The sequence below is a fragment of the Cygnus atratus genome, chromosome 3, assembly GCF_013377495.2.
Source record: "Cygnus atratus isolate AKBS03 ecotype Queensland, Australia chromosome 3, CAtr_DNAZoo_HiC_assembly, whole genome shotgun sequence".
NCBI lineage: Eukaryota > Metazoa > Chordata > Aves > Anseriformes > Anatidae > Cygnus > Cygnus atratus.
The window spans coordinates 97,890,327-97,906,750 of record NC_066364.1 but is presented as its reverse complement, the minus strand read 5'-3'; the positions used below and the strand labels follow the sequence as shown (position 1 = coordinate 97,906,750).

Genomic DNA, 16,424 nt, shown 5'->3' with positions numbered 1-16,424 from the left:
GGATTCCTTTTATACTTCTAGCTCACGGGCAGAATCCCAAATCCCAGTGACTGTCTTGCACCTCGTACAAATATTTACACTGGTGCAAAGCTGGTGTCAGTTGCTGATGTGGTAAGAGTTACACCAATGGAAAGTTCTTCTGTAAGGAACCACAAGATGATTAATATCAGTCTAATATAAATTATGTTTTACAGGAGTGATGTAGAGACTTCACGTTTTTAGTTTAGTAGGTTGCAGTGCATGTGAAAACATTTCTACAGGGAAGTGGAGAGTGAAAGAAAAGCTTTGAAAAACCATCACAGAGTTTCTGTGGGGGTCTCTTTTCACCCCCCCTCATTTATAAGGTGTTGATCATGCCATTTAGCAAGGTTTTCATTGTGACAGAGAATGTATCTGTAATAGGTGAGCCTTTGTGACTTACCTGCATTATAATTCCCCACAACCGAGCTACTCAAATCTAACAGGAGCAACCAGTGCTTCTCAGCTCTGATAACGAAATATGGCCAAGCACCAAGGTACAAGAGTGCAGGGAGTCCAGACACCCACACCCTGGCTCAGCCCACCAAACCCCACTGCTTCCACAGAAGCTGCTAGAGGCACTTCAGTCAACAGGCATTACAGCCCCATCAGGACTAACTGGGAGATTTAATGAGCACAGACTTTTGTTCATCTTGCTGCACAAGCAAGGAAAATAGGGGACTTTAATCATCTTTTTGCAGATGCATCAAGTGAAAAAGAGAAGTGCATTCTATCCCTTGAAAAGGCTTATTTTTGAGCAGTTGTTGTCTGAAACCTGATACTCAAATGCTATCCTCAAAGAATAAATGAAAGAGGAGGTGGCTCCTCTGGAGCTGCCTGCTTCCCGAAGATAAAGGAAGATGGAGTGCAGCACTCTGCCCATGCTGTACAGGAGGGTGAGAGTCATTGAGATAACTGTGAGAATTACTGTGGTGGGGGCATCTTGTTTGATGTAAGGGGAGAACTGGGAACAGCAGTGGGTTTCTGTGTATATGAGAGTTTTCCCAGTTCTGTTTAGAGAGGCTTCTCTGTGATCATAATTGGAATGAACTCATGAATAGTGCATGTGAGCAGAAAGCAAATCCGAAGCTGCAAGCTGTTAGCTCACCCTGCTGCATGGTAAGTAAGGAGACGTGTTGCATACTCAAGATATAGGGCAGGGAAGGACAAGTTCATCTTACCAAACAGGCAGAGCACTCACTAGAAAATTCTCAAGGTTTTTGAGACCTCAGCTTGCCCCAGGTAGTTCTGTTTTCCAGGCAGGTGGAGGTATGTAGGTGTCTATTGTTGGTCAGGAGGCAAATATCTACCCCAAGAAACTGGTGGCAACCCAAGACAGCTGTGTGCATGTCATGACTGGTGAAAAATGGACAGCAACAGCAGGGTAAAACCTACAGTTCCCCACTGGCTGATTTTATCCCGCATCCTGAACTAAAAGATATTTATTTCTCTTTTACTGAGAGAGGGATTCCAAATGACAGAAGTGAATACCGTCTATCAGGAAGGTAGAGGGACCCACTGCTACAGGCCATACTCCCCTTTTAGTCAGACGGCTGTAGCCAGTACTAACAAGAAATGCTCAGAGATGTCAAACTGAGGCTTGAGGGCTGTCACAAGGCATTTCTTCGAGCTTGAAGAAAGAGCTCAGGAACAAGTGGGTGTGGAGAAAGGCATCTCTCAAGCACACTCTTGGAGGAGAGGTAGACAGAACCTCGGCCCCACGTCTGCCCTGGGAACACAACCCTTTGCCTGCACTCTTGCAGCTCCCAGGGAGAAGTGTCAAAGAGATGTCATCTTGTCAGATCATTACTTGAAGTTAAAGAAATACTTTTCTGATTGCTAAAAAGACTCCTAGATTATCTTGATTGCATTGCTGTGCTATTATCTGCTCTTTATAATACCATGAAATTAAACACAGAGAGTTTTATATTTTTAAAGGTTTTACAAGATTTCAGGGAAGCATAGCAATGTTAGCCAGTGACTATTAGCTTCTTCTTTGAATCATGACCCACATCAGTACATCCTTCATACACTCAAGCTCGACAGCTCTCTACATGCGCCTGTTAGATTCCTCCCCCTATGCTTGCCTTTATGAGCTTCTGGGCTCCCATCACTATTCTCCTAAAACTCCAGACCCCACCTCTGGGCACCAAAATACACCTATGGGTAAGAATTCAAAGGAGGAAATGTCAGTTGAAGTAACTGTGGTAACTTGTGGAGGAATTGCAATATGTTTACCTAATTCCCTGCTCAGGCTTCGGGCTGTGTCCATGCCCAATTTCCCTGGGCTCTCAGCAGCTCATCTGCTGCTGAGCTCTTAACCCCCAGCTTCTGCGGGCACTTGGCATAGCCAAAGTGGACAATTGGCTAGTAAGGGAGATAGTCAGAGCAGCAACACAAATTTTGGCCACACTCTGAGTGTGGGCTTCTCTCTGTGAAGCACATGCTGGATATTGCTGTCAGCAAAGATCCCTTCCTGGATTTTGAACTCTGCTGAATTTCAATGCACAGTTCGAAGTAAAATCAAAGCTGTCTGGGCCAATTTGTGGTAAGTCAGAATTTGTGACAGTTCAGCATGAAAAAAAAAAAGTAAAGGAGGTTAGGATTAGGTTGGTTTTATTTATTGGTTTGGGTTTTTGTTCAAGAGTGTATTTACTTTCTAACTGACAGGAGATCACTTCATTTTTAGTGGGCTTAAAAATAACTTGCCAGTAATAAAAACAAGTTTCTGTCTCTGCTTTCCATAACAAGGAGAAGTCAAAGTAGTGATTCTGCATTCAGAGGTCTCTGCTGAATTCATTGATTGTAGTTCAAACCAAGGTGCAGCACAGCCACTGCGGGAGAAGCAGAACAAGAAGTCAGACCATCTGGAATGTCCATAGGGTGCCACCAGGGCACTCCACAATGGCTCTGGGAGAACAACTTGGAAAGACTGTCACCGTATTGTAATCTGCTTTATGTTAAGGGTCCATCTGCTCTCAAACTTCATGGAAATTCTTTGCCAGGATTGGCTTCAGACAATGCAAGTGGGGCCTCTTTCAAGGCAGGACCTGTTCTGCAGGGCAAGCTGCATGGTCTTTGAAAAATTCTAGATTATGCAATGTACACTTTCAGCTAGATTTAACTAACTGTGACTCTTGACCTCTTGGGGTCTCTTCCAGCTGTTTCCTGAGATATATTTGTATTCTGCAAAGGGAAGACTCAAGCTGGTTGTTTTTATAAAAGCTTCAACAGGAGAAATTTGCATGAAAAATAAGAGGGAAAAAAGAGACCTGGCATCTTAAAAGGTCTCTTCTAGTTCTGGCAGGCTGTTCAGTTCATTCTCTGCCAGACAAGAATATTTTCTTGCTGTGTGTTTTCTGATGAGTTGACCACTGCCCTCCAAAGCAGACAGTAAAACACACTGTGTAAGCACCTTCTCAAGAAACCTTAGGTATTTTGAATATATAAGGTAAATGTTCATTCTACTAATTCAAACAGGTCTTCTTAGCTGAAGAGCCTTGCTACATAAGAGATGTTTCCCTTTGAATCATTGTCATGTTTACTACTTGATTTTAAAGAAATATTCTACTCCAGTCCACTACTGTAGCTTAAAAAACATGGTATTTTAATCTGACCAACCTCACCTCTGCTAAAGAGAGCTGGACAACTCCACTCTTTTCTTTATCTAGGAGATGGAACACTTCTGAAAAGGAGAAGAGAGTAAAAAAAAATTAGATGTAAACCACAGAGTTTGGCATGTCTGACAAAATGTAGAGGACTGGCCTTTTGCCACAATCTAGACTGGTTCTGTGAGAGAATACTACAGCTGTTCTTTCTCCTTACAAGCAATTTGTATACCACTTCATGGGGTAGAACAATTAGATTTACAGCAGCAAACTGAGAGTTTGGCAGCAGGACAAGGACAACATCCGACGCAGTAGCATCTGATATGATACAGTAACAAACCTGTAAATCAGGTCTGAGTAAGGACTATAAATGATAAATGGTACCATTTGTAGGAGATGGCACAACTTGGTGGCCAGAGCACTGAACATAAAGTGGAGATGACTGTAAAGCAGAAGATCGTGGTAGGTTATGAAAACATGTAGCCTCACACTCCATGATCATTCAGTCAGTAAAGCTTTTGCTATTTCTCTTCTGATTTCTCAGACAGATGCATTTTTTCTGGCACTCTCCCATTTCCATGCAATCTGTTACATTCACAGCTAAAAAATATCAAAAACTTAATGAAAACCCAAAATTGTCAGGAATCCCCCTTGACTGACAAACAGAGGCACTTACTGAACAGGGTCTCCAAGCGGATCATACAGGCCACAAACCCATCAAAGTCAATGGTCAGCTTGCTGCAGGCATAGCGGATGACAATGCTGTGCTGCACCTGACTGTTAAGCGTGAAACCTGAAGACATGAGAAGAAAAAAAAATCACTGACACAGTAAATTAATATGCTGTCTTTGATGTGACTTATCCATGAACTACTGCAGCTGTGGGCAGAGCTGGATTGAGGACTGTTCCTCCCAGAAGATCTGCTGGACTCCATCACTCACCTCTGCTGTGGGTCCTTTCCAAAGCCCATTGTGCTGGGTGAAGAGAGGCATGAATTTCTTCCACAGCATTTTGTCAGACTGCATATTTCACATTGTTTCAGCATAAGCAGTCCTACGTTCCCCAGATAAACCCCTAATTAGTCAGTCTTGGTGCAGCATCTGAACAGCAGTGATTGCAGTAGAGCCAATTGCTCACATGGCACATCGGGTTGTACTCAGGCCCATAGTAGTGATATTTCTGTCACTGGATCTTTCATATAGACTCCACTGAGCATGAAAGATCAAAAAATAGTGGTTCTGTAGATACCCCTGAGCTGGCAAGCACTGCTCCAAAAAAGAGGATCTGGCTGTGTCATGACTTGATCACTCTTGCACCTTCTCTATGTAGAGAAGGATGGTGGGAGGAAATGAAGGAAAAGGAAGGCTTGGGCATAGTTCTGAAAAGGAACAACTATGTTAGGAAATAATGAGGCCAAAAATAGAACAAGCCATAATCAGATGCATAAGCAATGATCACAGCATGGACAAAAATATCAATGGTTCCAAATGCAGAACAGAGGATGGGTTTTGATGTCTATAACAGCAAAAGGACATGGCAGCGTGTGACTGTCGGGACAAGAGAATGGCAGTTGCAGTGCTGTGATCTAGGAGATGGGAGAGAAGCAAAGCCATGAAGAGTCTCTACTGTTCTGCTGGTGCTTGTTTTTAGTGGGGGACTGCATCAATCTGACGGTGTCCCTAAGCAGTGCACTCACCTGCCTCACTGAGGGCATTTTGCATCTCATGGGCGTCGATGGTACCAGAGTAGTCACTGTCCACCTTCTTATAGATTGCCTGCAGCAGAGGAATGAGGGAATTTGGATATAGCTCTTCAATTACTTTCAGATACAACCTCAGGTTCCTGATGTCTGGGGCCAGGGGCTGCCCCTACCAGTCAAAGCTCTTTGAAATGTTAATGAGCAAAGGAAACGTTTCAAGTAGCCACTGGCAAGTAAGGCAGACTGGGAAACACATTCCCATGGGCTGGCAGTCTGCCTGCCTCCATGTTACATGGTGGCAGGCCATTGAGGAAAATATCCTATCATTTGGCAAACACTGCAACAGACAAAGTCCATTTTGCTTAATATTTCAGACAAGATGACAGATGCTTCACACTGCCAGCAGGTTTATTATCCAGAATTAGAAACCACCCAGACCTACAGCTCAGATTGGAATTGGCTCTCAAGGTTCACTCTGCAAACACCAGCCCCAGGACAAAGGAGGGATGAATGTCTCTTTGTGAGCCTCCAGGACAGATGCTCTGTGCTGACCAGCATCAAACATGATAGCAGCAGACTTGTCTGAAAAGGATATTATTAAACAAAGCGGGTCCAAATTTGATGTTCCTTTAGACTGCTTGATTCTGGGTGAACTTCTTGGGATATTATATCTTTTGTCAGAAAAAAATAATTCTGCATTTGTGCAAGGTTTTAAAAATACAAAGACAGGTTTTTGATAGGTCCTAAAAATATGTTTCTTGTGCATGCAAGGGCTCAGCTGGCAATGTAACATACCTCAGCAGCAGAGACATGCTCGTATGAGCTTTAATACAGCAGGCAGCAGAGAGAGCTGTCTTTGCCAACAACAAAAGAGCATTAATCTGGTTTTCCAGAAGGTACTGTGGATTATGGAGAACCGTGAGGCGAAAGTGAAAGAAGATCTGCTGGTGCACTCTTAAATCAGAGATGTTTCTGAGCCCTGGAACAAACTTCAGCTATGAGAAGGAAAACTTCCATATATATATCTTAACCCTTCTCATAGTTCTGCATCTGCACTTCAGAGTTTCAAGAGAAGAGGAAACAGAAATATTATGTTACCAAATACTTTTGAATCTTCATCCAAAGAGTCTTGAATTCTATAAGTCCCAGGGAGCCAGTCCCATTAGTCTGGGTACGTTAAGGAACGGTTCAAAAGTCAGGATTTGTCTATCCTTAGCAAAACAGGAGAGCAACCGGTTTCGATAAAAGTAGATCACCCATGCCCACAGCTTTATATTTGCTTAGCTACAGGTATGCCAAGAATTTCCAGGCTATCTGCAGTCTCAAGGAATGATATATGGATTGTTAAATATACAAGCACAATTTTGTATAGTTAACGGTAAGTTTAAGTCCTCTGGAAAACAAAGAACTTTGGAAAAAAAAAAAAAAAAAAGGATTAGCTTAGTAGTGGACAAGTGTTAGAAACCAGAGCAAGGAACTGCAGAGAGAGTCAACAGTAGGCTACACAGTGCTTCCCCATGTCTTTGAACTTCCCTTCCTATGGGAAACTATGCAGAAACAGGGAGTTAGCCCCCATGATGCCGTAATTTTTGAGCTGCTCTTTTGGTTTTGGGAGGCTGTGGAGTGTAGGGCAGAGGCATCAGTTCTCCTAATAGCCAGTGCTCCACAGCTGATCCCTTCTGATCTTTGCACGAACACATCACAAGAACACTAGATCAATCCTGGTGGCACGGCTCTTGACTCTCCTAGTGCACTACCTGCCTTCCCCATGCATCAAAGTCGCACTGCTCAGACAGGCTGACCTCCCCTTTCCCTCTGGCTACTCACAGCTCATTAGCTCCCATGTGTCCCACAAACTTTACAGAAGGGGGAGAGCTCTCCAGCCTGTCTCTGCTGCTTTGAGCTCTGTGGTCTGTAAGCAGTAGCTGATTTAGAGATGGAAGCTGAGGGTATGCTTAAAACCTGTCTCCAGCCAAGCATGCTGTGCACATATCTAAAGCTGTACCAGTGGTGCATCCAGGCAAAAGGTTCCTGCTTCTCTTCCTCTATTTTTGGGGAAAAGTTTAAGCAATGAGAGACACAGAGCAGGTGAGAGAAACAGCTGATGATGAAATGGTTCAGGTTTCTGACACCCTGAGCAGACAGAGCTGCTTGGCTCAATTTTATGTTCCCAGACAATAGAAGTATAAACTTAGCCTTATCTTGTTAAGAAGTTTTGCTAAGGAATTCCAGAAACTTTAAAGAAAATGAAATGACGTTCAAAGGATACATCTAAAAGGCTGATCATCTCCCTGCAAGTATTAATGTTGAATCCATCACTTTTAATATCCTTTCCTGTACAAAACAGAAGTCAAAGTCAGAAATACTTTTAGACAAATACTTTTCTGCAGGCCATCCAGGTGCCAGCTGCCTTAAAATTTTGCTAGTAAAGCAAGTGCTCCGACATTTCTTCCACTATTTCCTTCCAACTGATTTACATGGATTTTTAAACAAAGAAGCAGATGCTCTTGGTTTTGGAGGTGGTAAGAGTCTATCACCCATATTAGAAGTTCAACAAGCCGGGAGAAGCCCAGCTGGAATGAAAACCTCATTTTTTTCATTGTCCTCAGCTGACAGAGCTGGGTTTTGTAAGCATAGATCCCATTTGTGTGCTGAGATACTGACATGAAGATGTTCACTCTGGACCAAAGAACAAATTTATGTCTCATCACTTCAGCCCCTGCCTCTGAGCTTCATTCAATGCAAAGCACATAATGATACTCACTCTTCGCCAAAACCCTATTTAGAATAGTTTGAAGTTCAATTGCAGTCACTTCGCAGTCCTGGACAGAAAATATGTTTTAGGTGTTAACATGAAAAGCATCTGAAGCAAACTAAATTCATTCACTGTCAGACATCTGGGCATTATTTTACTTCCATCCCTACCCGAGGGCAAAACCTTCATTTTTTTTTTAACACCACCATTACCAGCTGACATCACGTGGATGTTCCACAGAAGCCAGGAATATTTCCTGCCCTTTCAAATGGGAAATACAAGGTTTTTCAAGTGCCACAGGGACATGACCGAATAAATGTTAACTTTTTAGCAGGTTTGACTGAGTTGAGGATTTTTTTTCAGCTATAAAAGTTCAGAAGAGCATTTGAGATTTTCCAGGCTTATGGAAACTACAATCAAAAAATAAAATTCCCCTCTAAAAACTCACAAAAGCCTTTCTAACTAACAAGCTGTTTTCCCTCTTCATTGCCACTGGCCACTTTTTCATTAAGAGCAAATCTGAAGTGGCAGCCACAGGCTAGCACAGCAGCCTGTGGATACTGAGGTTTATCAAATACAGTGAGAGCGAACGTTCAGCCAACAGCTTTCTGATTCCTGGATTTCTAAACCAAAAGGAAGAAATTGGCCAAATAGCCAATTGCCAGAATTATATGCTAGCTCCAAGGGCAATTTATTTCACTACGCAATAATATTTTCACAGTCCTCACTCCCATCACCCATATTTTCAGTCATTCCATGCCAGAATTACTATGGGAACAAATCACATTTTGCACAAATAAGAGGGAAAATGTAGTAGAGCTATTCTATTGTAAAATAAATTGAACTGAAGCTGTGGGTTAATAAAAGGGGAGAACTGCCTGGTTTTTGAAGACCAGACAGTAGGAGGAATTGGCAGGCCAAATATTTGCATAATCATAACAGTGAGAGGTCCCATTTTTTTAATTCCATTTTAATCCACTTACCTCTCCAGAGAGCTTTTGAAACAGAGTCTTGAACTCATCATCTACATCTTTGTTATCGACATGAGGCTACAGGAAGAAGATGACCAAGAGTGTAATTTACAACATGGTTCTAGAAAGCAAGACGGGCATATGGTAAAGCACCTTTACTGGGAACAATCTACGGCAAGGGAAAATGAGCACTTGCTTTGTAGAAATGGCAAGACAGAAGCAAAATCAAGAACAGTCAGGGACTGGCTTTGTTTGGGAGTAAATACTTTCTAAGGCTGATGAAAAATTTTTCTTCTGTTACCAAGATAGTCTTATAAAATAGCTGCAGATAAAATGTTCCTGCACATGTCCATGACAATAATGTGACTGTCTTAATTCAGTACTTTCTTGGAAGTCTGCTTTTGCAGTTTCTGTCAAGCTTTGGGAATACTACTTGTTTCTATGAAAAGGATCATTCAATGCCCTCCTCACCTTCTTCTACCTGTATGGGATGAAAGGACAATTTAATGTATTTCAACCAAGTCTACAAGGGTGCAGTTTCTGTGCCATGTGATCCTAGGTACATGAAAATACATGTGAAATTAAGCCATAGAGATAAGTAAAGAATCTCTGGAACCAAAATATATTTTTCCTGAGCATAAACACCTACTGTGATCTCAGCTCAGAAGAGAAATAAAAATCCTGCATTCATTTTCCCCACACTATCTGAAAGAAAAGTCCATCACAAAAAAACAGTCTGCCTAGTTAAGGTATTTACCTCATACGGTTTTGCAGCCACCATATCACCAATCATCCTAAGAAAAAAGAAATAAAACAACCAGAAATGATGACTGTACCTTTTGCGCTTAAAATCATCATTAAAACAAGCTGTTTTAATAAAAGGTGTTACCAAACACACAGAACAAGCCTCTAGGTTCCCTGTTTCCTGCATTCACCATCCTTCCTCTGTCTCCAACTTTTTTGCCAATATTTTCCTTGGCAAATCCAGTCTTGTTGTTCTTATCTTGGATCCCGGCTCCTGCTTTTTTCACTCAGCAGCTGCTGTTGAAACAACCCTTCTTAAAACCATTATTCTACTCCCAAATCTTTCCTCTGCACTCTTTAATTGTGGGAACTTCTATTATACAGACCTGAGGTATCTAGTTACCACATCAGTATATGCTGTAGGCCACTTGAAGGGCCATGACTTTGTAACATGGATGTGTGTGTCACATATGGTAGGCCACAGAAGAAAACAGGTCCTACAAATGGGCCTATTTTGCTGCTTATTTGCTGGTAGATAGAGCACAGGATGTGGGTCTCTCACACAGAGTGCAACATCTGACCTTTCCATTCATGTGTCTCACCAGCAGAAGAGAAGGCTTTACAAAGAAAATACTCACTGAGTTTTAGCCTGTTTCTCAGAAAAAACTCGAAGGCAGAACTCTCCATTTTTGTAAGGTTCAAATGTGGATGGCACAATGAGGTACTCTCCCTTGGGCAATTTAATACGGCTGGAGACTTCACGCAGGTTGACATAAGTCCCAGACTGGGCTATTGGTTGGTTCCTTGTGAAGAAAGCACGGTTCAGATGAATATCTGTGCTATTTTCCAGCTGTGGGAAATGCGTTTATGTTAGAAACCATTTGACAATTCACTTGCAAGCCAGACACCCTATTTAAATTTCAATGCTTAAAAGCTATCTCAAGTTTTTCTTAACATAAAATAATAAACCCTCAAGTGATGGCGTAAAAGATATCCACCAGGGTTCTGTCATGGGAAACAGGCAGATAATTAGAAGAGATACGTATTTTTCTCTATAAAGATTATCTTTTCATGTGTCTTTATAATGTGTGATATAGAATAAATAAAAAAATCATAATGTGCACTCAAATCTGGTCAAACCAATACCTACTCTTACTTAAGTTGTTCATCTATTGAGCATTTTTTGCTTCCAAAGGCTTCATGTAAAAAAGTTTAAATTGCTGAATGCCTTTAAACCATTTATGGTAAGGGATAGACGTTCTAATTGCATAGGAGTTGTAGTCTCTAATTTCTTTAAACAGACAGAAAAGAACAGAAAACAGGACAAAGCAGTAATCATAAGCGTGAGACTGTTGGAGCTAAATTAGAAGATATACCCTACTTCTGTTAGCAATACTAAAGTTATTGCTTTGGATTATGTGGAAAATAGTACTTAACTTCTTGATATCAATATATTATTAAATGTGAAACACTGAATAGCTCACAAAACAAAAAACTGATATAGCAAGAAACAGTAGTGTATGAATAACATCTTTGCTTTAAATCTCCTATTCATTACTTTAGCTCCACGGGGATGTCTTTCAAAAAGTGTGATTCAGTGATCCACAATAACTGCTACATTGTTGACACACAGCATAAAACATTACATACAGATAAGATTTCTGGCTGTGTAAGATCAGAGCATAGAAAGATGTTATCAAACATTTTAAAATAATTCAGTATTTCTGTTGTAAACTGTCGAATAATATGCCCTTTTCCCCTCTTTTGTTCCATAGATAAGATTGGATTTGGTATTTACTCAACTTCCCACTCTACCTTAAGCTAAGTGGGGACTGCAAAGATTAAGAAGTCAGATCCCATATCTTTTTCAACATATAAAGCTCATTTTCTCTTTGCATCTGCAAGGCTGTTAAAAGAACACACTTAATTGCTACAAAACCACACATTCATTAACTGAGAGGGAAGAATAGGGTTGAAAAGCCTAGGAGAAATTGGCAGTACAGAGTGCTGGACCTCAGAAATGAGTACAGACTATTCCTACTGCCAGACATCCCCGGGGTCTCTTTCTTCAGGAATGAAAAGTCTCTTTAACTTGGTATTGACATTTGGGAGGATTAGGGAAGGTTGAGCTGGTTTGGTTTTTGTTTTTTCATTACTAGGAGCCCCAACTCAGAACTATAAAAGGAATGGATCCACAGAGTCTGGCATTTCTTCTAAACATCAGCTACATTTTCTCAATTTTAGAGTGCAGAGACCCTGCCTTCACCTCTCCTAAACAGGCAAATTATGACCTCTGTTGTACACAATTAGTGGAAGCCAAATTTCAACAAGTATAAATGAGATCAGGATTAGGACTTGGATGCGTGTAATAAAGCCTCATGCCCCACAGTCCCTTGGAAATGGTTATTCAGAACATGAAATAGTTATCCTGTGATAAAAGAACAAAGCTCTCCAGAAGAACTGTCATTAGTAAGGAAGAAATCCTCCTGGTAGCTAAATAGACACAGGAGGTGCTCATCCGTAGGCTAGAAGTCTTCCACAGCGATTACATACCTCCTGAGGAATCTGAAAGAAAGAGAATGAGCTGATGTTAAAGGGTTGGTACACAGGCACTTCTATCATTAGAAGGAAAATATCAGACAAAGTCTCCTTCAGACACTTATTTTTCATTTCCACTTAAAAACATGTTGTATAGTATCAGTTATATGTGAAGTTCTGGCTTGCACTAACTAGAGCTGTTCCAAAAGAAAAATGTGATTTTCATCCAGAGGATTCTACACAATTGCGTTTCTCCAGATACAGTATTGTGAATGATACTGGCAGTTGGATATATTTCGGTAAGCCTTGAAATGTTCAGTCAGGAGAGTCAACAGGTTAGCCCCACTTTGCTAAATGAAAACAAACAGAATTTATTACAGCAGACTCTGCTAGCCTGCTGTTACTGGAATGCTGATGAAAATACAAGGCTACTGTCACCAGCAGTTAGCCTGAGGATGACTAGATTGTTATAAGGCAAATAAAACAAGTAACAAATTTCAAGATTTGGCCCTTCCTATATTAACTAAATATGTACAAATTTGTACCTTTGAATATGTTAGCTTTTTCAAAATCAATTAGTGGTCTTGGAAGCAGAGATTCCAGTGAAAGCCAAAGAGAGCGTGCTCCTAAACCCCAGAAGAACTTTTGGAAATATCACTCACACAATGCTTCTGAACTGCCTGAGATGGCCCCTGGGGACCATAGGTCTTGTTCCTTTTATCCAACATACTAGAAGGCCAGAAGCTCACTGATGGGAACACCTAAAGTAATTGTTACTATGTAGTTTGAGCTACATAACTTACAAAATCTTTGCATGGCAGGTAGGATTAAGCACATGCATTTTCACCTTCTCTTATACAGAGATCTGCTTTAGATCACCATCCAAGTTGTTCTAATTGGACCTTCTCAGACACAGCATCAACTGCAATGATATAAATCTGCAGCAGCGCATGGCCTGAGGAACTTGGATGATAGCTGTGTGTCTACATGAGATGATTTAGCAGCTATTTCTTTCAAAAGAAATGCTTCATCTTGTTAAGAGTCACTTAAGTCCATCCTACTATGGAAAAGGTCCCAGAGGAGGCAGATGGGATGAAATAGATGTAAAGCAGAAATGCTCTGCTATCTTCTCCAGGGTTGTACTCAGTGGTATGAGCAGGCAAACATCCTTAATGTGCAAATTCTAGGATGCCAATAGGCTGGGGTGCTTGACGTCATGCAGATAGCAACTCAGAAATGTACACAGTGAGAACCATTTCCTTCAGAAACTAGGAAAAACCCTTCCTAGTTTAGAACCATCTTTCACAAGATTTATTAATAAAAGTCAGCCATTCCCATCTGCGCCCACCTATGATGTTTAATAATCTTTATCCAGAGGAATCTATACAACATTTAATTGCTTTTCTCCAGATATGATATTGGGAATGATAATACTGTTTGGAAATTCTTACATTTATTTCTCTGCCCTCACATCACAGAAGTTAGAGGTGGCACTGCAGATTTTTTCCCTACATTATATTTATGGAGACAGAAGCAACACTGTGAAAATCAAAATAGGAAAAAAAAAAAAAAGAAAGAAAGAAAGAAAACCAAAAACCTACTGAAACAGAACAATAGCATCATAGACAATGAATCAAAACAATTTTCAAATAAAAGGGGAAAGAAATAAAGAAAGCGACTACTGAGCACTAATGATAAGCTGTAATCAGAACCACTTATCTGGAATTGCCAGGCACCCTGAGCCTGTCCCCATTCAGATGCTGAAAAGAAAAGTCTCTCAATGAGACTGTTGCTAAATTAATTGCCTCCAGTTTTACACCTCTCTCCTGTTAAAATGGGACAAAAATTGAACCAATTTTTTTCTGAATCTTCCCATATTACGTGGGTCAGGAAGAAATGAGAGGTTTTCAACCATCTTGTAAAACCCAGTTCTTATTGCAGTGTAGTGCTGAATTTCAAGATGTAGCACATGGCTAATTTTTTCCAGGGTAACAGAACAGAAAATAAAACCTTAAATGAGAAAAAAAACCAAAACACTATACCTGATAGAGCGAATAACCAATACTAAGTAGACCTTCTCCCATTTTCTTCTGTCTCCTGCGGTTCTTCTGCATCAAGCCCACCAGTATAGTACAGCATGGCTCATTCAAACTCCCGTCATGGTCATCATCTGGTTCATCCAGACGGATTTTAAACTGGGGATTGATCCAGTATGTTGCTAAAAATCCCCAAGACAAGACAAAAAGGGTAAGATTTTGTTATTGTAGCCAAAGTGGTTGTCACTAGAATTACAGATACTGTTTGGAAAGACTTTTGCCTGGATTATATCCAAACCTTTACAGTACATATGTAACATATGGTTTTATGTTTTTATAGCTATGCTGAATATCAATTGGAGCCATGGCAAATCAAAGCACCGAGGTATTTCCTGGGGTGTAATGACAAAGAGGGAGGAACTGATACCATTAATTCCAGCCAGCCATTTATCTACAGGAAATATCCTTGGCTAAGGCTGATATTGTTGCAAGAGAACCAAATGCCAGGCAGCATCTCTAGAGGTCTAACCCAAAAATGAATGTGAAACAACACTGCCACAAATCTGTGCCACTTTCCTGGCCTTCCTTTCTCTTTGGAGGATTGCTCCAGTCAGTAGCAAAAGCTATGTAAGCAAAGAAAGCAAACAGAGAAAAAAAAAAAAAGAATTATGTCATGAACTAAATGCTCAGTGAGCTGACAATCCCTGATGAGGAAATAAGTGTGAATTAGATCTTGGTTTCAATTGCCAAACTTCTCCTTGCTATCTAAACCCCACAGAAAGCACTGAACCTCCAAACCTTTCCCACCTATGGCAACCCCCTGGTTCACAAGCAGTAATTTTCATGGGTTTGTTGGTTGTTCCACCAAACTACTACTTAGCTGGGTCTCCACCTGGGTAGTTCTGGCAACCCCCAGCAGTTGAACCCCGTCTCCACTGTCCATTGAACATGGTCAGGTCCCATTTGTTGACTTGGTTGCCTGTCAGTGTGTCGGGAGTCAAATTACAGATCTCCAGTCGCGTGAACTGCCTTTGAAAATCAGAAAACGCCATCCTGGTGCACGGAAAGATCAGGGTTAGCTCATCAGCCTGTTACAGTCAAAGCAACTGCAGGTGGATGTCTCTCCCAGTGGGACAGCAAACATTGGCACTACAGAGCTGCCCAAATCCCCATTTAACTGAACTGGTAAACTTATGATAGGCTTTTGGGAAGTGAAATTTCCCACTCCCTGAATGAGCTGTATCTTGTGAAGACAACCGTTCTCAACAGCTATTACACATTATGGGCTCAGTTGTACCATTTCCTGTCATCCCTGGTCATGGGCAATCCCTCGTGGATTTGTAAGTAAACTTAAACTCACTAAAACTGGTAGACCAAAACATGCAGTAAGATGCTACTTAGTGTGAGCAAGATTTGGTCCTTAAGAGTCACTCTGCAAAAAAATCAGCTCAGTTTGGTATTTTGTTTTAATTCACTTGTTGATGTTTGTTTTTACCATTCCTAGTAGGTCTGCATGAGTGGTAGACATTGATCACCCCATGCTGCAAGGAGAGGTCTGTTCTCCGTTTTCACTGCCTTATGTCTCACACTGCTGATTGCACTGAAAGATGATGAGCAATTATCTTTCTGGTCTAGGACAGAGTGACATGGGCTCAGTACTGACCCACAATAATCATCTAGCTGGGATGGGCTTTCCATTAGGTCTGGGTAAACAGACTCTTCCCCTGCTGACAATCTAAACTTTTTCATTAGTGTGTAGCATTTAGGAAAAAAAAAAAAAAAGCCTCAAAATATAGAGCATCTGAGGTTCATTCTTGCCACATCATTAATTTTATTACCATCTGGTCTCTATATTTTGGGTAAGCACTGAGTTATGCAAGCTCTAATAAAAGGTAATGTTTGAATGGGAAGGGAGATAAACAAGATGCTAACAAACAACTCAAGCATGACACTATTAACTCTTTTGGTGCTGGCAGTTTCCCTCTATACAACTGAAAGGACTGCTTAAAAACCATACAAGCACATAAAATGTCCAAAAGAATAAGCTAACTAAAT

At 41.0% G+C, this 16,424-nt stretch overlaps 1 protein-coding gene across 1 annotated transcript in view; it reads right to left on the bottom strand.

Annotated features, from left to right (window-relative positions):
• Positions 1-2,700: 2,700 nt before the first annotated feature.
• LOC118253000 (calpain-8) overlaps positions 2,701-16,424 on the bottom strand; it is a 33,647-nt gene continuing 19,923 nt past the window's right edge. Inside the window, exons 10-22 of the mRNA XM_035556921.2 lie at positions 15,262-15,422; positions 14,376-14,551; positions 12,349-12,360; positions 10,434-10,645; positions 9,809-9,845; positions 9,064-9,129; positions 8,090-8,147; positions 7,595-7,659; positions 6,424-6,492; positions 5,323-5,401; positions 4,303-4,419; positions 3,645-3,703; positions 2,701-2,852 (exon numbers count right to left, since the gene is read on the bottom strand). Coding sequence (XP_035412814.1) covers positions 2,829-2,852; positions 3,645-3,703; positions 4,303-4,419; positions 5,323-5,401; positions 6,424-6,492; positions 7,595-7,659; positions 8,090-8,147; positions 9,064-9,129; positions 9,809-9,845; positions 10,434-10,645; positions 12,349-12,360; positions 14,376-14,551; positions 15,262-15,422 — 1,135 coding nt within the window. The 3' untranslated portion in view covers positions 2,701-2,828. The remainder of the gene's footprint in view (positions 2,853-3,644; positions 3,704-4,302; positions 4,420-5,322; positions 5,402-6,423; positions 6,493-7,594; positions 7,660-8,089; positions 8,148-9,063; positions 9,130-9,808; positions 9,846-10,433; positions 10,646-12,348; positions 12,361-14,375; positions 14,552-15,261; positions 15,423-16,424) is intronic.